The 22,279-nt window shown below is 44.4% G+C and overlaps 2 protein-coding genes across 4 annotated transcripts in view; one reads left to right on the plus strand and one right to left on the minus strand.

Moving 5' to 3' along the window:
• NPR3 (natriuretic peptide receptor 3) overlaps positions 1–13,632 on the minus strand; it is a 90,965-nt gene extending 77,333 nt beyond the window's left edge. For 2 of the 3 annotated variants that reach the window (XM_053289633.1, XM_053289632.1), the window contains exon 1: positions 12,421–13,632. In XM_053289633.1, coding sequence (XP_053145608.1) covers positions 12,421–13,159 — 739 coding nt within the window. In that variant the 5' untranslated portion in view covers positions 13,160–13,632. Of the gene's footprint in view, positions 1–11,701; positions 11,830–12,420 lie in introns of those variants that run through there. The other variant, XM_053289635.1, reaches the window with a different exon arrangement.
• TARS1 (threonyl-tRNA synthetase 1) overlaps positions 13,224–22,279 on the plus strand; it is a 67,549-nt gene continuing 58,493 nt past the window's right edge. Inside the window, exon 1 of the mRNA XM_053289631.1 lies at positions 13,224–13,236. The gene's annotated coding sequence lies outside the window, so the exon portion shown is untranslated. The remainder of the gene's footprint in view (positions 13,237–22,279) is intronic.

Here is a 22,279-nt window from a genome sequence, read left to right on the forward strand (position 1 = left end):
GATATAGTGCCGGATGATGGGGCCCTCGGGTTGGATGGTACTCAACATGATACTGAGAAAGAGCTGATGATCTCTCAGAGTACCTATGGTGTTTATGACGCTGTAGCAGATTATAGCCATTGTCTCAGAGCAAGCTCACGTGAGGGAAAGAAATGCTGAATCATCCCTGCTGAGCTTTCTGGCAAAGGCTACTCCTAAAACTCTTCTGTATTTCTGGTAGATTCAAAAATGGCCGCCACCACCACCCCTCTCTTATTACAGAGCTTGAACCTCACTGTGCTTGGAGTGCAATTCCCAGGGGAAACTCTCTCTCTTTTGCTATTGGAAAAGCACAAAAATCTTCCACATGAAATCCTACACGTGGTGAGAAAATTAATAGCTGCTGAGCTCCTGAGGCATGTTTGCACCAGAGGGAAAAAAAGCCCCCTTTCAGCCACCCCCCTTTCTCGCAAGTTAAAAGTCCACTCAGAGAGGCTTGTACAAGAACAGAACAAAAAGAAAACAGTTTTATTGAAATGCTACAGACTGCTTCCATCTGTGGTTTCCTCAGCTTTAAGTTACAGGTAAAAATACTCAGTAAGTTACAAGAATACTTCAAAAAAGCACCCCAGATGTAGTTGGGGTGGCATGCTTTAAAAATCATAGTTACCCAGTTGCAAGGAAGAGCATGTAAGAAAATACAAAGGCACAATTAAAACTTGCAAAGTATTTTGCAATGCCCTGGCTAGATAGGTGTAGGTTAATGTTTCTTAGCTTGATTATGTTGCAGATAAATGATAACAGACCAGTATCAGGGATATATAAAGCACACACAACAGAAAGTCTAATGCAAAATATGACTAAACAAACTTTCCCAAAGCCAAAATCCTGGCTTCCTTTGACTTGAACTCACCAAATCCTGGATGAGAATAAAAGCTGCCTGCCCTCCTGGCTTCCCAGGACGTGTAGAAGAGTCATTCTCCTGCAACTAGTTCTCATGGCCACATGTCCTCCTCTTTGCATTCCCAGCCTGCTTCTTCTAACAAAGATGTCTTCTCTTCCTCCCAATGACTCTCTAGGTCCCACCCACCTGGTGTGCTCATTGGCTGAGCCCTGGAGTTCACCAGCCTGTCGGTCAGGACAGGGTTCACTTCTGGTTAACTTTTTAGGGGAGAGGTGGCCTATCACTACAGATGCAGTTAGGCTAAAGCCTTTTGGGTGTCTAGCGGCTGATGTTGCCATGTGGCAGGGTGGATTTGATTTAAATCAAACTGATTTAAACCACGATTTAAATCACTAGCAGGGTGGATAAAAATTTAAAAAAAATCAGATTTAAATCACAAAAATCTGATTTTTTTGATTTAAATTGGATTTTTTTGATTTAAATCGGATTTTTTTTATTTTTATCCACCCTGCTAGTGATTTAAATCGTGATTTAAATCAGTTTGATTTAAATCAAATCCACCCTGCCATGTGGGAAAAGAAAATCTGAAGCTGCAAAGACAGAATTACAATGGGGACATGGAATGTAAGAAGCATGAATATGGGAAAGCTATCTCCTTATTTATTCAGCTTATATGCCAGACATATACTGAGAGAAACTGGATTGGAAGAAGATAAGCATGGTTTAAAAGTTGGAGGAAGAAACATCAATAACCTGTGCTACGCTTATGACACCACTCTGATAGCTGAGAATGCGGATGATCTGCAAGCTCTAGTAATGGAAGTCAAGGAGCACAGTGAAAAAATGGGACTACGACTAAATGTCAAGAAGATTAAACTAATGACAATGTGTACCACAACCAGCCTCAGGATTGATAATGAAGACATTGAAGTGGTGGGTAGCTTCTGCCTTTTAGGATCGACCAACAACGGTAAAGGATCCAGCAGTCAAGAAATGCGCTGCAGACCAGCACTTGGTAGGGTTGCAATGAAGGCCCTGAAAAGGATATTTAGATGCCATGATGTGTCTATACTGACAAGTATTAGAACAGTTCGGACAATGGTTTTCCCTGTGACACTCTATGGATGTGAAAGCTGGACTTTGAAGAAGCAAGATAGGAAAAGTATTGATGCTTTTGAACTGTGGTGCTGGAGAAGACTTTTGAGGATACCATGGACAGCCAAGAAAACAAACAAATGGATCATAGAACAAATCAATCCAGAATTTTCACTGGAGGCACAAATGACCAGGCTCAAACTATCTATCATACTTTGGACACATTTTGCGAACACCCAGCTCCCTTGAGAAGTCCATAATCCTGGGGAAAGTTGAAGAGAAGAAGATGACTAGCAGCAAGGTGGATGGACACAATTATGGCAGCAATGAATGCACCACTGAGAGACCTTAAAGGCCAAGTTGAAGACAGATCATCCTGGAGAGAATCTATCTATGTGGTCACGAAGAGTCAACACCGAACTTGACCACTTTACTGCATTAGAGAGCACTTTTGTGGATCATGCCCAAGTCTATTTGTTTCTTTACTATATTTATATAACCCATTTCTGCCAATGCACTGAAAGAAGTTCAGAGTTTAACATAACAGATTACAATGCAATAGAAACAAGTGACCTAAGAACCTATGAAAAGCCTTGCTGGATAATGCCAAAGGCCCATCCAGTCCAACCAGATGGCCAACCAGGTGCATCTGGGAAACCCACAAGTGGCCAAAAGAGGACAACAACCCCCTTCCCACCTAGAGAGGAAGATGAAAATTTATACATTCAGGTATCCTGGCCACTAAATGAAAGAGTTCTGGGAAAGTTGGTCTAAGGATGTGCATGAATCGGTTCGGCACCTCTGGGAAGCGCAGGATTGGCTTGGGTGCCAACCAGTTTGGCAAGGCAGGGAGCTGTTCCCTTAAAAATCAGGTCAGCAGCTCCTTACCTGCTCGTCCACCACCCCACTGGATTTCTGGCAGCGGTGCCACTCTCCAAAAGGATGTGCACGGCTGTGGCACTGTTTCCTGAAGCCTACATGCAGATTTGGCATGCACATGGCGGGTGCGCATGTGTGCCAGCCATTTGCTGGTCAGCAACACCGTGCTGACCACGCAACTGGCCAGTGTGCATGCGCACTGGTCATGTGCGTGCCAACACTGCAGGGAGGCTGCAGGGAATAGTGCCGCAGCCACGCGTGGCCTTTTGGAGAAAGGCTGCTGCCTTTGGAAGAGCAACAGGTTGGCAGATGAGCAGGTAAGGAGCTGCCGACCTGCTTTTTAAAGGGAACTGTTACCTGCCCTGCCAGTGGCTGCCCAAGCTGTTTGTGCACATCCCTAAGGAGGACCCAAATAGCAGTTGTTCCCAGCCAAACTAATGAAGGGGAGCTTCTGCAGAGTCAAGTGATGCGTCTCCCATTACAGCTCTGGGAGAGAAGGAGTTAAGCTTATATTTACCAAATCAAGGTGAAGTCATCCATTATTGCCTATCAATGCTGCTTCCCCAATTTCCTTTTCAGTTTAAAGATTATTATCAAAGTTTTGGTCTTGAAATCCATAATAAATTCCCAATACCATATTCAATTCTAGGACTGGGATTTCTACCCATGGCAATTATGTGAATACATTCATTTTAAGTTGCCTAATATATAGTGAATTAAAACCCTTTAATACCACTTCCAATATCACCTGTTCTGTCCTTTCAATATATTTTATATACAGGTATGATTATCCAGATTTTATCTTTACTGTTATGCATGCCAACTATATACAGTGGCAAGCACTCTAATTTATCCATCTTGGCTTCTATCATAAACTTCTATTTATTTTGTCTGTCACTGACTGACTCATTTGCGGGGTACAAATATAATTCTTCCTTTAAACAATACTTCAGTCTTTTGGATTGTCTCTCATTAGTATTTCCTTGTCAGCTTCTAATCGGTTCCCACTTCAGGAGCATAAATGTTTAGAACTTCTTTCTTGGAAGTAACTATTAGCTCCATTAGGAAAAAACTATGCTTACACGTTTCCCCTAATGCGGAAAATAGCAGCTTTGAGATTGTGGGGGTGGATTTTCATCAGGAAAAGTCTGTAGGGAAAGGGTTAATTTTACACTCGTGATCCAAAAGGCACACTGCTGCTTTTTGAAAAGTTAAACAACATGGAAGATCTGATCACAAATGCCCATTTTCTCATTTAATTTGGCCATAACACAACTCAGTCTAATAAAAGATAAGGGTTTACATGACCATCTGGAGTTAGGTAGAAGGGCAGGATCATTCCTACCTCATGAGTCCCAGATGACCAGAACCTCGGTTTGGGTTTGCAAACCCAGCACCCAGCAAACCAAGGCTTCACTGAAACTGGGAGCTGCAAGTCCCGCCCTGCTTTGGATGGCCCTCCAAACATGTCTCTGCCTTCCTAGCATGCACTGTGCAGCCAGAAGCCTGGAAAAACCTCATGATAGCAGCAGCTGCTCCCTGCCATGGAACTCTATGGGGGCAGGTGTGGGGGCAGGTGGCATGGTGAAGGCTGTGTGCGCCCGCACAACCAGAAGAAAAAGGTAGGAGAGGACTCAGTTCCTCTCCTACTTTTTAAAACCGCCCAGAGACACAAGTTTTGGGCGGTATAAAAAAATATGAGAGAGAGAAAGAAAGAAAGAATTCCTTCTACATCAGTTAAGAGCAGGGTAGGGACTCTGAGTTACCCAGGTATGAAAAAGCTGAGTTGGAGGGATTCCTGCGGCTCCACACGAGCATGAATAGCTGGGTTTACTGCCTCCTACCCTGAAACTGATGGTTGTGAGAACAGCCCTCATATTTATTTGTTTTGTACTGCATATAAGTGAGCTGTTTGAATCCCCGCTGGTATCCCAGAATATGGGGAACACCTATATTGAGCAGCAGCAATATAGGAAGGTGCTGAAAGGCATCATTGCACACTGCCCAGGAGGAGGCAATGGTAAGTAAGTAAAGCATGCCGTCAAGTCAATTATTTCCAACTCCTGGCGCCCTCAGAGCCCTGTGGTTTTCTTTGGTAGAATACAGGAGGGGTTTACCATTGCCTCCGCCCGCTCAGTATGATAAGATGCCTTTCAGCATCTTCCTATATCGCTGCTGCCCGATATACTACCAGCAAGGATTTGAACTGGCAACCTTCTGCTTGTTCATCAAGCATTTCTCCCACTTAAGGTGTATATTCAACCAAAAACAACCACAGGGCTCTGTGGTTGCCAGGAGTCGACACCAACTTGAGGGCACAACTTTAAGAAGTAGTTAATGGAGACTCAAATTACATGTGGCAAGTTGACAGACCGATCTGATAAACCTGGGGCATGTCCCGATCACCTATAAAGCAGCTGGGTGTGTACATCAGGTTTGTCTAGCTGGAACCTGAGACTTGGTAATACATTTATCTTAACTATATTAATGTAGGATTCTTTTTCTCATCTATACTAAGCATTACACTAACATTTGATTGAAGCCACTTTATTTTATCTAATTTTAAAAAGGGGTTTACAAGGTATTTATCTCCCAGTTGCTTGTTTTGCTAAACTGGGCGTTTTCTAGATTACATGCTACAAGGGTCAATACTGTCCGTTAAGCATGCTTCCATACTGCCTGTGTTTTGACATCGCAGTCCCTGTGCTGTCAGCAAGGTGCTGTTCACATTTCCAGTGCTGCCTAGTCCTACAATGTTGAATGTGCATTGCAAAAGAGCACTGTATTTTCCCGTATTAGGGGAGTTGCATGAGCTATTTACGTTTTCAAAACGATCCTGCCAAGCTGAAGCATTTTACTCCTGAAGAGCATGTAATCTTGAAAGCGCCCTGGTAGCTATACTTCTGAACACACACTAGTGTTAGGAATTCATGTGCTCCCCTGATAGCTGCTTCCACAAAACGCCTTTGTTATTTATGCAATACTCAATGGGATCTCTCCAAGACTGAGGGGGGAGAGGAACTCTGTTCAGCAAAGCCGAAAGTAAACATCTCTTGGACTCTTAACATATGCAGTGTCCGTATGAAAGAACGAAAGGTTAAGCAACAAGTTTCTTGCTGTCCATCCAGCCTTTCCTTTTAGAGACATTCATGGGGATTTTGCATTCTAAGATCTTTTAAAATAGGCTGATTTCTATTGTCACTATACAGTACAACAGGAAGGAGGAGTGGCTTAAATCATACAGGGCATGCCCCTGTCTTCCACAGAAAGATGCATTTCCTCATCCAATCCCCTAGTGCAGAAGGCAACAACCCAAGGCTCTAGAGCTAAATCTGGCTCAGAACGGAACCAAATATGGCTCTTGCATTATTGCTAAAATGCACAAAAGTTGGGTGTGTGTTTTTTTTTTAAAAAAAATTAGAACAGCCAATTATTTTTGAAACCCATTCACTTTGGATTTGCCAGTAGTATTTTACAAGCTGGTTGACAGCAATGCTCTTCTCCGCATCCCTACACAGGGAAAATGAGGAAGCACAGACCAACTCTTCGGATCCAGACTATGGGAAACACCTATATCAGGCAGCAGTGATACAGGAAGATGCTGAAAGGCATCATCTCATACTGCGCAGGAGGAGGCAATGGTCAACCCCTCCTGTATTCTACCAAAGAAAGCCACAGGGCCCTGTGGTCTCCAGGAACTGACACCGACTTGACAGCACACACTTTACCTTTATTCTCCAACTAGTGCAAGGCACTGATGTGCGAGTGTAAATATGAAAGCAGCATGCAACAAGCTAGGTGTGAGACAAACCCTTTTCAGACATAAAAAGGATGAATGCTACAATCACAGTGACCTGAGAGAGTGCGCCCTGCCTCTAGCATGGAAAGAATTTGTCCACAGTTACAGCATTTGCCTCTTCAGACAAACACTGTAACTGTGGAGAGTGGGCAAGTGAGGTTTCTGAGGGATGCTAACTGGGCAAAGAGGCACCTTTTCCCGTGGTGATTCTCTTTATTTAGCAGGGGGAGAGTAACTGGCCCTATCAAACCCCCAGCACAGTACTTCCAGTGACTGTTGCTGGTGTGTGTCTTATGTTTCTTTTTAGAATGTGAGCCCTTTGGGGACAGGGAGCCATCTTATTTGTTTGTTATCTCTCTTTGTAAACCATCCTGAGCCATTTTTGGAAGGGCGATATAGAAATCAAATTAATAATGATGATGATGATGATGATGATGATGATGATGTCCTCCATCCTCAGGACAGGGATGGAGCTTCAAGGTGTGCTCTCACAACACTGTATTAGCATCCTTCCTTTGTTTTACACCTGAAGCGGGCTAGAGAGAGAGACTGAGACTGAGTTTTGAAGAGACTGGAATGGAAGTGCTAAGGAGAGAGCTGAAGCAACATAAGGTGCAAGAGTTTTTGTTAGTTTTGCTTTCTGCAAATCAGACATGATCTGTTGCTGTTTGTAGGAGTGCTCCCCCACCCCGCAACTCTGGCTAATGCTCAACTTCTCTACTTATAAATAAACCAAATGTTTAAGGGTGAAACTAAATCAAGGCAGGACATGTATAAGAAGAAAGGGAGAGGAGAGGGTGCTTAACCCTTCCCCCACCTGCTGCTTTGCCTTTCCAACCCCTCACCCCAATTGCTTTTCCCCACTTGCCTGGGAATTCCTATGGAAAGGGATTGCAAAGAAAGAGTTCCTTCTACTTCTGCCGTCTACTTGCCATTTCTTCCCTGCAAATTGCCCCTTTCCCACATCATCTGTTGGCACCAAACATGAGGTTGGAAATCCCAGGTTTACCACAAAATCTCTAGTTCTGTCCTGAGTTACCAAGTTATAGTACATCTTTAAAATACAGATTGTCCAATATAGGATGCGAACTACAGCAGCAGCCTTAATCACAGTTGCCTGTGGCAAATTGAACTTAATACCAGCTTCTGGATAATCTACCTCTGCTGCTGCACTCCTTTCTGGAGATCAAGACAGCGGTCAGGATACACATCTGTGCAGCACCTATGATGGAACTGTAGTGATCCTATGAACATTTATGCAAACAGAAAATTTTCCCTCAGATCCAAGAATGCAGATTAACACATCCTCTAACACCTAATCCCATACAACAAAAATTGGGTACAGTACAATTGTTTTAAAGGATTTATTTTTAAATTGTATCCTAACATTTGTTCTCACTATATCCTGTATCTGCAAGCTGACTGCACTGAAGTTATAAACATGCAATTTGCACCCTTTCCAGAAGCAAAACTGCTAGATCTGTTTTAATGTTAAAGTGTTGCTTTAAAAATAGGACATGTCCTCAGATAAAGAAATGGTGAATCTTTCACTGATTTTAATGTCTGTTATTTGTGGGAAAGTTCCCTTCAAGTATCTTATTCTGAAACTACAGGAAATTCTCTGAGTGATGCTGTTACACTCAGATAAATAATGGAAAACCTTGTAAGTTTCCTGTATGCTTGCATTTAGGGCATTCCTTATAATACTTATGGACTTTTTGCACTGCACTTCTTACATATTCTTTTCAGGGGAGATGGAAGTGAAATCCATCAAATGGTGGGGGGAGGGGCAATCTCAGGAACAAGTTAACTATGAGCCAGGGTGTATTTAATAAATATCCCAGAGCAGCCATAAAATCTGCCCTTTGTGATGTCTTTTGTGTAATAGATGACAAGCGTATACAGTAAACAATACAGCAACATCAGTCTGAAGTTTAGTGGAATTCATCCCAACCCCCCATGCATTCTAAATCTGGCTCCTTTTACCCCCGCTGAACTAAAGGAGTCCAAAAGCCATTAGTGTATGACCCACCGGAGAACAACTTCCTACTCTGAATAAAAACAGGAAACACCACAAAAGACTCTGCTGATATTGAGAGTGGTTAGCTTGAGAGCTGTGAACACGGAATATTTGAAATAAGAGTGAAAAATAGTAAGGGAGACCCAGAAAACATTAATTCATTCAGTTATACTGGCAAGTTATAACCTGCTGGAAGTTCGAGAGAAGCAAAAGGGAGGAAAGGGGTGGAGGGAGAAAGAGCCTGGCCAATTCTTCACCAGCAAATATAAACAAACAAAGAAACAGAAAATGGAAATGAGGGGCTGTGAGAGGCAGAAAAAAATCATTTTGAGACTGTAGTATAGGAAGACATGAAACAGGGCTTTGGAGTTAACTCATTCTTGACTAAAACTGGTCCGTTAACCAAGACATTCATGATTGTAATTTATTAATGCCTGTTTATTGGCTCTTGGATAAGGCATACCGAGACTCCTCAAAGAGTGTCCCCACTGATCCCTCCAGAAGAAATCAGCTATATCACTTTATATGAGCCACTTTACCATCCCCAGCAGAATATGATGATGGTTGCATGAATCTACGGATAACTACCCTTAGCAATCCCTTCACATTTCCTAACCTCTCACATAGGTCAGGTGCTCTTAAGTAGAAGCAAGCATGAATGCTAGCATGATCACATAGGAAAACAGCACACAGCACACATTACATCTAAGATAGGGGAAAGGATGACTACATGTGTTGAAAAGCACTGGTAAGATTTGATAATATTTATCATGAGGACAATAGTCAGTTGAGCACTGGGTGGATTTTATTCTGAGTACGGTTCCTGTTTTCCCACTTGCTTACTGATGCATTCAGACTTTCTGTACTATTGAAATTTAAGGATCATAAGGAAATGTCTATTCATACCAAAATGCCTTTAATTTAACTGTTGTAAATCCTTTACTAAGTCTTTCATTTCAAACAATTCTCATCAGCAAAAGGAAATGCTCAAGCTGAAAATTAATGAATACTTAGCAGTTATATAGCAGTTTAGAGTATCTAATGTGCTTCACATGTATTATCTTGCAATTCATTCAACTCTGAAAGGAAGGTCAGCATTATTATATTCACATTACAGATGTAGGGCTGAGGCTAAGTGGTTTGCCTAAGGCCACGTCCACTGAGTTCATGACAAGATTCAAACTATGAATTTCCAGATTTTTTTATTTCTGTCTCTTATCACTAGATTATACCAGCATTCAGGAAAGTCTAAAGCACATTCAAACGACTACCCCAGCTGCACTCTTGCTTTTCACAGTTCTTATCCTGACCAGCCATTCACAGTAACACAAGAATGGGTAGGCCACCATTCTTATTCCAAACTACCCTCCCAGAAAAGGTACATAGCAAATCCCCTAACAGCATGTGAGAAGCAGCAAACAAAGAAGGTCTGATCTAAGGAGAATAAGCATGGGGGGTGGGGGGGTGGAGTAGACATGAGGACACATTACAATTGCCAACTAAAGTTTGGCACTTGGAAGTGGGGGAGAAATGTATCCTATTTAAAGCAGATAGTAGATAAGAATAAAGCTATTATCATCAATAGTAATTTCAACCAAAGTCTATCAAAGATGAAACGAAGGGAGGTGAGTAGTTTAGAGTCCTGCAAAACTGGAAGGTGCAGGATTAGAGTTTCCAAAATTACAGGCACAGAATACTAGTACAAAATACATACTTGTACAAAATTATTGCAAGATATAGCAGGAGCAAATTAATGACCAGGGGTGGTGTGGTGGGGGTCACCCCACCACAGGAGTCACCCCAGCCACAAGGTGCCCTGTTGAAATGAATCCTGCATGTTCATGATTTATTCTTCCCATTCCTGATCTAGCAACAAAGCAGATGCTGTTAGTACCATGTCATGTTGGGAATCTCTGGGTCTTTCCAAACAACTGTTTCCACTATGCAATAAGTGCACAGTTGTTACTCAGCTGCTGCAGGGAACCAAACATTGTTCTTCAAGCTAGTATGCTTATTGGGGGAAATCACATGTAGCACATCTGCTGCAGTTTGGAATATGCACTGTAATTAGGAACACAGGAAGCTGCTATATACTGAGTCAGACCATTGGTCCCTCTAGCTCAGTATTGTCTACACTGACGGGCAGCAGCTCTCCAAGATTCCAGGCAGGAGCCTTCCCAAGCCCTAACTGAAGATGCCAGAGACTGAACCTGGGAATTCTGCATGCAAAGCAGATGCTCTGCCACTGAGCTACAGCCTCATCCCTGGCAAGAATATTATGGATACCTATTGGCTAGTGCCTGTGATCTCGCCATGATAACACATTCTCAGCCTCCCAATACCTGCTACATTTTGGAACCTTTTAAAATTCTTCTCCTCGCCCCCAATAACCCATAGTTAATTTTACATATACTTCAAAGACCAATTACTCCTTAGTGTGCAATTGTAGCACGCGGGGAGCCTTCAACTTTGAAAAACGTAGTGAATACCTGCAGCATTATCCCTTCCTTCATAAGTTCTATGCCGTTTAAAAATATAGTTCTGTGCTATCCTGCTCTCCAACAATGGAACATGCAGCCCCTGATCATAACCTGTTGGCCTTCCAACTTCAATCATAGCCAGGGGAACAAGTTTTAAGGTATTTAAACAGACAGATGGCAAAGACATTCCTCGACCATCAAACCAGCAACCCTAGAAATGGTGCAGACACACCTGCAGCAGGAATGAACTGAGAAGGACACGAAGCCCTATAGAGTCTCAGTGTAGTTCAGTGCGTGACTGGAATGCGGGAGACCTGGATTTAAGTTGCACTGTCCTCTGCCAATGACTCACTGTTTGGCTTTGGACAAACTGCCCTCTTTCAGCCTCAGTTTCCCCTCTGAGAAGTGAAAACAACACTGACTCATGCCTAAGGATACTTTAAGGCCCAGGTTAAGACATACACATGCAATACAATCCTAAGAATGTTTACTGACTTCAGTATGACCTACTCCCCTATAAGTGTGCTTAGGATTAGTACACTTACATGAGAGAGGAGGCCTCATAGGATTCAGTGGGACTTATTCCTGAGTTTAAACACACATCGCGTCAGGCTGTAATGAGGCTGTGTGCAGAATGTAGTGCTATCCTGGAGACGGGAAAAGGGCTCCCTACCTACCAGCAGGAAAAGATGTCAGCTTGGAGGAGCTACAAGACGCTCAGTTTGGACCGTACCAACCCCCACGTGGAGCTGTGACCAGTATTCTCTCTAAAAAAAAAAAAAAATTATCTGTGTGCACTGCAGAATGAGTTTTGTTCGGGGCGGCAGTAACCAGGCAGTATGTGTGTGCACATGTGAAGTCAGAGTGGGGCTTTCCCGATTCAACCCGAGCGGGGTCTAAAACTGACTGAGTGGGCATTTTAAACAAAACAAAACAAAACCGTGAGTGCGCGCATGCACACACGCCTGCGGGGGAACTCTGGCTGTGACGACCCGATCCACTTGTGCACGCTCCCATGCACTTGCTTGGCAGAGCGGCTGGACCAAGACACCCCCCCGCCCCGGCTCCTCAACCGGCAGCGCCGGACAGGGCAGAAAGGTGCGCCGCAGGGTCCTCGCAGCAGGATGCGGCTGGAGCACCACACTTCCTGGCTGGGCCCCGCCGGGCCAGCCCTTGGAAGCACGACTTAAGAACAGGCAGCCTCTCGGGCGGGCGCTCGTCCCCGCGCAGCTGCCGCCCCCCGAGCGCCTCCCTCCGCACTCACCTCTCTCGCCGCCCTGGATGGCGCGCGCGACCTCCTCGGCGTACTTGCCGCCGCTCTCCTCGAAGGCGAAGTCGTCCATCTGGAAAGCCGCCTCGCGGAAGGCCATGTGGACGCCCTCGACGGCGAAGAAGCAGTCGCGGCGCTCCTTGTCGTCGTGGTAGACGAGCATGACCCGAGTCCACTTGTGGTGCCGGAAGAGCGCCAGGAACATCTCGCCCATCTTGGCGTAGCCCGGCGAGACGCGCACCAGGTGCGAGTACTCGCCCGTCTTGGTGCTGCTGAAGCCCACCGCCAGCGCGCCGGCCGAGATCATGGGCAGGTCCCAGTGGGAGGCCAGCCTGGCCACCGACGCGGCCGCGTACTCGCAGACGGGCCCCAGCAGCAGGTCCGGCCACTGCTGCCGCAAGGCGACCATATCCACCAGGCTGAACAACGCCGAGTTGCCGCAGTCCGAGTCGTTGAAGAAGAGCCGGAACCTGAAGCCCGCCGGCAGCAGCGTCCCGTTCTCCTCCAAGCTCCTCACCGCGTACTCGATGGCCGGCTTGACCCGCGCCAGCGAGAACAGGTACAGATTGTCTTGGGGCAGCAACACCAACACCCTGAGCACTTTCTCCTCCTCGTCCGCCTCCTCCGTCCCTGGGCGGCTGCCCCCGCCACCGCCGCTGCTCCGGCTTGCTGCGAAGAGCAGCCAAGCCACCAGGCTGCAAGAGAAGAAGCGAAGGGAGGGGAAGGGTGGCATTGCTGCAATGCCAGGAGGAAAAATCAAAACGCGCCTGGCTGTGTCCTGCACGGACGGAGGAAATTGCTTCCAGAGAGGTGCGGAGAGAGGATAAGAGGGGGGGAGAGAGACGGAAAGCAGCAGTCAAACTCGGCGGAGTTTGTATGGATCCAATTAGGAGGAGGGTCTCCTGGTGGTTGGGGCTTTTTGGCTTCCCTGGATGCCTAGGAGGCAATGCACTGCTTTGAAGGTGGGGGGGGGGAGTGTTTTGCAAATCAACTACAAGTCTCCCACGAGTGGTCCCTGGTGGTGCTGCTCTTGCAGCATCTCCCTCCGCCCCCGTCCCCAGCCTCTCTGCCTCCTCCTGGGTAGTCTTGGAGGACCTCCGTTGCGCCTCCTGGGCTCATAGCCTCTTTAAATAGTGTAGCAGCAGCCCGCGCGCCTCTCCGCCGCACACATGGCGCTGCGAGGCCGGGTTTGTGCTTGAGGGAGGAGCCCCTCGCGGACGTCCCCCCGCTTGGCTCGCCCCGCCCCCCGTTGCCCCTCCTCTCCCTTCCCGGCCGCACGCCTCTTTTCTCCGTGCCGTGCTTCCGCCACTTTGTTCTGGGATTCAGCAAGGAGGGCGATCCTATGGGGGGTGGGATGGCAAGAACGCCCTCGCCCAGGAGGGGTTGCAGGACGCGGGCGGGGTCTCCCAAGCATGTGTAGATGCAGGGTGCAGCAATCCTAGGCACGCTTCCTTAGGCACCAGCAGCCGCTCTGAACCCCTTGGGGACTGACTGGCTCGGGCTGATTCATTACAGACAACCACGAGTGAATGAGTTGCAGAGATGTCGCTTTGAAGCGGTATGGATGTAATTAGGTGTAGGACGACGAAACGGAAAACTTTCTCCGGGCTGGCTGCACGCTCCCTTGTATGCAAAGTTCGGGTTTAAAGAGGGACATTCCGTTCAGTGATCGCCCTCCCTTGTCAGTGGAGCTGGTTGATCGCCTGTTTACAGCATGCAAAAAAAAAGGAAAAAAAAAGGCAGGGAAGAAAGTTCCCTCCGCAAATGGTGCATGAACGGTCAACTTGTAATGTTAAATGAAGGGAGTGTCCCAAGGAGCAGGCAGGCATCAATTGACAGAGTAACTGGATGGGAGGTGGAGGGATAGGGCTAGAAAGTTATAGTGGCAGTTGCTTCCAAAATTCACCTTTTATCTTGCCTTTCTTCCTATGAAGAAGGCATATATGAGTGGCATATATGGGGTACCATCCTTTCATCCCCATAACAACCTTGTGAGGTAGGTTAGGGTGAGAGATAAGATTGCCACAGTGAGCTTTGCAGCCGAACAGGGACTTGAACCAGAACTACCCAGGCCTAGTCCAACACGACCATGCTGGCGCTTAAAGCTATGTGAATTTAAAGGTAAAGTGTACCATCAAGTCGATTTCGATTCCTGGCGCCCACAGAGCCCTATGGTTTTCTTTGGTAGAATACAGGAGGGGATTACCATTGCCTCCTCAGTATGAGCTGATGCCTTTCAGCATCTTCCTATATCGCTGCTGCCTGATATAGTACCAGCGGGGATTCAAACTGGCAACCTTCTGCTTGTTAGTCAAGCATTTCCCCACTGCGCCACTTAGGGTGCATTTAGTGATGGGTTTTTCCCTTGGGCTAGGAAGGGAAGGGAAGGTTGTGCCATTGAGTCAGTGTCAACTCCTGGCACCCACAGAGCCCTGTGGTTGTCTTTGGGTAGAATACAGGAGGGGTTTACCATTGTCATCTCTCACACCGTATGAGATGATGCCTTTCAGCACCTTTCTATATCGCTGCTGCCCAGTATACGAGTTTCCCATATTCTGGAGAACACACCAGGAGGGACTCAAACCAACAGCCTCCTGCTCTCTGGGCAGGTTGCTTCCCCACTGCACAATTAGGTGGCTTGGCTTTGAAGAGTATAAACTTATTTTAAATAAAGTAATATTTGTCTCAAGAGCATGTAGTACATGAATGAATGGGGACAGTGGATGGAATACACCTCATGTCTGCAGAAGTATGGAAATCTTGCTTTAATTTGAATCAAATGTACTTCTAAGTAATGGCTATTGTACAGACATTACCCAATTCTTAGACGTAGTCGCAGTTAATGTGCAACTTTCTTGTAGATTTGTCACTTGATGACCAGAAGTTGATATCCTAACATGCAGCCATCAGTGTCAAATGCAAATTAAGGACCACTCACATGAATGCTTCATGTGTATACAGGGTGGTAGGGAATAAAATAAGGAATACTGCCCTTAAAGGTGAAGTGGGTCCAGTTGTCAAATACTATTAATTGGAAATGAGGCTATGGACTAATGAGGTTGTAGACTAATAGTAAAGTTATGAATATTACAGAAGTAGAAAGGATAAAAATACTTCCTCGTGGCAGGCAGGGAGGGAATGCACAGCAGGATTATTGAATCACCATAGAAAGCACATTCATAGCATTTACTTCCAAAATGCACATCTGAGTAGATGATCCAGTTCATGGAAGCAGCTATGTGTGTATGTTTAGTATTTATTGTGCAGAAATGACATTTTCAGTATTTATTTTTAGTGAGCATCTAATTAAAAGCAGCACAAAACAAGTCTTCAAGTGTTCTTTGAAAAATCTTATGTTTTATTTTTAAATTGGTATTTTCCATAAAGGAAAAATGTCCAGTTGGGAGGACTTTTAGCAACAAAGCTCTAAGCAACGCAAGCTGCATTTGCAGACCATGTCTTATTTCTGTCTTAATCTATTGAAAAGAATAAGAGTGTTGATGCCAACTTCAGCACAGTATGCATTTATTTATTTACTTAGCCTTTCCAGTTTATACAAAATGCCCAAGAATCCCTGTGTGTGAATTATTTCCCCCTGCTACTAGAGGGTGGAGGAAGTGCAGGCAAATCATTGGCTCTGGAAAAGCTTTCTATTGACAAGGCAGGCTGCAAGAAAGGGAATTACTACAGCTCTCTGCTGTAGTAATTTTGCCTCCCCTTCCTCCTAAGTGTCTGAAATAAATACCTAAAGCTAGAGGATGCTATACACCCCAGAGTACACTTGGCCTACATTCTCAACAATCATGATAGCAAAATCAAATGGAAGAGAAAGCTTGAGTGTGCTACATAGCATCAAACCGCCTTGGGGTTGTCTTTTAACGAAAGGCAGTATATAAATGCATAAATAAATAAAGACCGATTTTCCATATTCTGTTTGCGTAAGAAATGCAGTGCAGAGATTACATGCCTGCAGATCTTATGAAGCCTAGTGAAAATTAATATTGTATATTAATTAAGGCAGTATGAGAGAGAAGAGCTTGATTGGCATTTCATTTCTTTTTTTAATGATTCTGTAGATATTATCTCCAGGTTAATGTAAATTAGTTCATAACTTCATAATTATACGGTGGCATTTTGCTGTTTGGATGCAGTCCAAAGAGCATTTAGTACACATAAGGGTGAGTTCATACCAGAATGATGAATATTAATCCCACAGCATTTGCAACATCAAGTGGTGTCGATTTGACTTGTCAAACAGTTGTCACAGCTCAAATCCTGCAGAATTCTTGTCACCTCTATTTACACCAAATTTGGAGTCAGTCTGTTTACACATTCTGCTGGAAGTCATGATCAGACCAACATTAGTTCCCACATCTGAAACCGCATGAGGGGGAAGCAGCTTCAGAATCAATTTGGAGTTTTTGTGTGTGTTTTTTAAAGTGGCACACAGGGGGAAAGCTGAGTACTCTCCCTCCTGTGATGGCTGCACTCCAAATTCCCTCCCCAAAGTTGCCTTTCTGGAGAAGAAAAAGGTCCACCAGTGTTCAGACACCCTAACTGCATATTTTATTTATTTAAACATCAGTAAACCACATTCTCTGCTGAAAAACAGCACCCAAAGTGGTGTACAGAAATTCTAAAATCGATACCCAAAATTCATGAAAACAACCAAGCAGAATAAATTTTGCAAAATATTTTTTTTATTTTTGCAAAAAAATTTTTTTATTTTTGCAAAATAAAATTGCAAAATAAAAACGGTACAGGTAAATTGTTTAAAGCACACAACAGTTTAAACATGCATTCTGAAACAGACTGGTCCTCACTTTGTGCTGAAAAGCCAACCATGTAAGGGCCAGAGAAGCCCCATTAGGAAGAGATGCCCCACTAGGAAAGGCATCCCATAGTGTTGGTGCCACCACAGAGGAAGCCTGGCTCCACACTGTCACCTCTAAGAAGAGAGAAACATCATAGCCTTGCCCTCGGACCTCATGGAACAGGGAGGCATGCATGGGAGGAGGCACTCCAGGACAGTGTTACTCAACATTTTTGGAGTCATGGACCGGGACATTGTGCGCAGTTTCCCAGACCAGCAGTTAGTAAAGGGGTTGCCTCCACTTGCCCCCACCCCCAGGCACCCCCCCAAAAGAACAATTTCAAGCCAGGGGGGGCTCCACCAGGAGCTCTCCAGAGCTCATTTCTAGGCAGGCAGCCCTTGCTGCTGGGATAACACTCATTTAGCTTCCTCAAAATGAACTTTATCCCAGCAGCAAGGGCTGCCAGCCTAGAAATGAGCTCCGGAGAGCTCCCGGCAGCAGTGGCCCCCACCGGCTCGAAATTGTTTTGTGCGGGGGGCGGGGAGGATTAATTCCTCATGGACCACCACGGACCAGCACTCAACTCCTCACGGACCAGTGGTTGAGAAACACTGCTCCAGGAGATACATGGACCCTGGACTAAGGGTGGGATCTATTTTTTGTTTTTTACTAGAACCCAAGGTTCGCCTGGCTTGCTAGAGCCAGGTCCAAAAAGTGGCTCGGTAGGCAGACATACACTTAGAATTAAGGAACAGGGTGTTAGAATTAAGAAACCCAGGAATTGTTTTCAATGACAGAACTGAGCCCACAGTCCATTCATGGAAAATCCCCCAAGCTCTCTTCATTTCAGCAGCCTAATTTGTTGGGGAGGGACAACCTTTTGCTATGGCTATGACTAAACAATTATGCTTCCCATCAAAAATGCTTGTGGGTCTGCTGCAAAACATCCAGAGATCCAACAGTAGGTCCTGGTCTATATTCTGCCCTTAGTCTGGACCCTAGAGAACCTTACAGATCAGCAGCTCCCGCACTTTGAACAGGGCTCAGAAGCAAACCAGCAGCCAGTGCACTTAAGACTTTCTGTGTCTTGCCCCAGCTACAACATGCAAACTGTCTTCAAAGGCAGTGTCACACAGAGCACATTGCACAAATAATCTCAGGTCGTTGCCAAAGAATGGGTGCCTGAGGCCAAATCCTTATTTAAGAGACATGACCATAGGCAGCCCACCCCCACCTAAGGTGGTAAAAGTCACTCCTTGCCATCTGAAAGTTCAGCCAGCAAAACAACCTTGAAGTCCAAGAGCAACCTTGCCATTCAAGGGAAAGTCTATAGCAGGGCTGCTCAACTTTGACCCTCCTGCAGATGTTGGCCTACAACTCCCATAATCCCTGGCTATCGGCCACTGTGCCTGGGAATTATGGAAACTAATCCAAAAACAGCTGGCGGGGCCTAAAGTTGAGCAGGCCTGGACTATAATAACCCTCTTCTATCACAGTTTAATGATAGAAACTAGAATTCTGTTTTGGCCTACTGTAATCATTTGCCTAGGTAAAGCTTAAATTTGCTATCCCACATTCAGCCAATATCTGCATTTAGGCATATGCTCAGGGTACAGAGCCAGGTTATGACATGCTGAGGCCTCAAGCTATGTCAAGCTTAAAAGACCCCACAGCATTACAAAACAGGTTGGAAGTTCCACCTCATTCCATCACTTGTCCGCCCAGCCCCACCACAATCTCATGGTTACGACAGCAGTTCTCTGGAGAGGTGAACACTGCCTATAACCATGATGATGGGTGTTGGTCTAAACCATGCCCTGGTCTAATAAGATTTCTATATAGCTTACAGTTATTTCTGCACAGACTTATTATAAACCCAGTATGATAATTGTGTAGCCAAATAAGTATATTTTTGTCTTCTTATCAGAATGATGCCAGTTTAGGTCTTTTTTTCATTTCTCTTTTATTTTTCAACCAGTTCTGTAAAATGGGAAATTTAGGGGGTTTTGGTATTCCCTAAACTGTACCTTACTTAGCTTGTGCTTCAGTCTGGCACTCTCAGGGAATCTCCTGTTGTTCCTGGATTTGATGAGAAAGAAAAACAGAGCTGAGTGCCATGGATATACTGATGGTGTCCAGCAACAGGCTACCAAAAGATCTTTCCCAGAAGCTACATACAGACAAAAGCCTCAGGAAAGGAGGTGGAATCTTGCACTATCCCATGGGGGGAGCCCTATGGGATAAGATAGATAGAAGTGGAACTGCTGTGCCCCAAACGGACATGAGTCTCAGGTGGCCCAGAAGGATTTGATAGCCTAGACTAGAGTTTGTCTCTGGGAGAATGAGCATTTGTAGTTAGGCCATTTCCCACTGAAATCATTTGACTAGGCTGAAAACCAGAATTGAAGCCAAAAGAAAAATGTATTTTAATGCTGTTATAAATCATATACTAAAGTTTTTATTATTTTCTTGTATATAGAACATAATGAAATCCCAGCAGAAACATTTGTATAATGGAAATAAGATATAAAATAGGATGTTGCAATTCAAAGGTCAAAAGAACTTTGAGGGATGAACTTTCAGCATTTATTACTCGGAATGAATTCAAAATAATCTAGGAATATGCAGGGGGGAAATAACTTAATGGGATTCACTTTCTGTATTTTCCCCAAGATGTTACTGGTTTATATACTTTTTTGCTATGAACAGCTAGTACCACACAGGTGAGATAAAAAACATTATAGCAGCAAAATGTAGCACAAAACAGTATAATACTAGCAAAACATTTCTGGACAGACTCATCCAGTCAGATTGAATGCATGCCAATGACTCGCAATCCACACACTTGGAGTGATCCCTGTTCAGATTGCTGCTAGTGCAGCAGGATCAGAAGGGGAGACAGAGTTACTGTTGGTGCCAAACAGTTCTGAGTTCCTTCAACAGGAAGCAAATTAGTTCTTCAGTTCTACCTCTTTAATTAGATGCTCTGACTTGACTAGCAAGCCAGAGGTTGCCGGTTCAAATCCCTGCTGGTATGTTTTCCAGACTATGGGAAACACCTATATCTGGCAGCAGCGATACAGGAAGATGCTGAAAGGCCTCATCTCATACTGTGTGGGAGGAGGCAATGGAATACAGGCCCTTCCTGTATTCTGCCAAAGACAACCACAGGACTCTGTGGTCACCGGGGTCAACACCGACTCGACGGCACACTTTACCTTTACTTGCCTGTTATATCTGATTAGAGTGACATGTTGAAGCATCCTACACCAGTGTGAAAATGGGTGTTTCGGGATTGAAATATTCATTTATTTAAATTGTAAACAATTTACAATATAACACAGTGTTAAAACTGTTAACTGTTAAAAACTGTACACCTAATTAAAAGCCTGGGTGAACAAGTGTGTCTTAACTGCCTTTGTAGAAGTTGTCAGAGATAAGGAAGCTCTTATTTCAGCAGGGAGTACATTCCAAAGCCTGGGGGCAGCAATGGAGAAGGCCCACCCTGGAGTAGTTGCCAGATGAGCCGGTGGCAACTGCAGATGAACTTATTTTCATCTATGGCAAAAGATGACTGGATTCTCTTGATGATGTAGCTGCAACTGATTCCCACCCACCACACTGATCCCAATCACATTAAATGGAATTCCCAATGATTTCAGTGGTATACACTCTCAATCACATGCATTACATTTTGGAACAGACTCTCTGCAAAGTTCAGCATCAGATACAGTAGTCAAGCAGTGATTTTACCATGTATCCAATTTATCACTGCATGTTTAGTGCGGATTGAATCACAGACTGGAGACACGGTGAATATATATGGGGCGGGTATGTGCATGTGCACTTAATTCTTCCACTGTATCTTATTTGAAGAAGGTGGGAAATAAAGTACATAATATAGGAAATACATGCCTATCAGGTGGGTTCCTTATATTAAGAAAGGGTCAATTCAGATATCCCAATTGGCATACTGAGAATGTGAATGTGAAATTCCAAATAGGGTTCATGGGATAGAATACAGACAAGAACAGATACAGATTGCCAGTCAGGAATTGAACAGTTAAAAGCTGGGGTTTGGTTCCAGAAAAGTGGTTGGGTGACTGGTTCAGACACTTTGAACTGGTTTCAGTACATTGCAAGTAAAGTAATAGCAAAGTTGATATCATTCTGCATGAAATGCAACTCTATGGAGTGAATATGATAATTAAAACGGTTCATTTTTATTTTTAAACAGATTTTGTAAACAAAATACATACAACAGGATAAGAAAAACAGAAAACAAATTATTAATCACACTTGAATTCTGAGTGCCCGAGACTGAAGCACTTATTTTGAACTGGTTAACTTTTTCTTTTTCTTTGACCCTGTTTAGGTTCAAGGCAACCAAGAGATTTTAGGTTCAGGTTCCATTCTGGTCCACTGAAAAAGCCTCTCTGCACTAAAGTTTAGGTTCTGGTACAAGTTCAGTTTGACACTCTGTTTCAGTATCACAATACATTTGTATATTTTTTAGAGCAGCATTCAGGCACAATCAATGTTTATGTGGCACAATTGGATCCAAGTGGCAAAGTGTATTTGCCTAGAAACTCTGATTTTATTAGTTCATAACAAGATTTGTTCATAACAAGATGCCTTATTCTGTCAAGATATTACATTTCTCTTGCATTCTGTATACAAAATTGTATTCTTGCACAATCCCTGCGGATCATGCATTCTGACACCCCCCCACACACACACACAGGGTGACTCTCCCATGAAGCAACAGCTCCCTCATGGGGGCGGCGAGTGTGACTAGCTCAATGGGACAGGAAATGTGACTAGCAAAGATGGAGGCCAGCAGTACCCTGCAGCTGTTAGTTGGTGCTGTAAACCAGGGTGGATTTGATTTAAATCAAACTGATTTAAATCACGATTTAAATCACTAGCAGGGTGGATAAAAATAAAAAAAATTGGATTTTTTTGATTTAAATCGGATTTTTTTGATTTAAATCGGATTTTTTTGATTTTTATCCACCCTGCTGTAAACTGTGGTGTGG

This window comes from Hemicordylus capensis, chromosome 2, assembly GCF_027244095.1.
Source record: "Hemicordylus capensis ecotype Gifberg chromosome 2, rHemCap1.1.pri, whole genome shotgun sequence".
NCBI lineage: Eukaryota > Metazoa > Chordata > Lepidosauria > Squamata > Cordylidae > Hemicordylus > Hemicordylus capensis.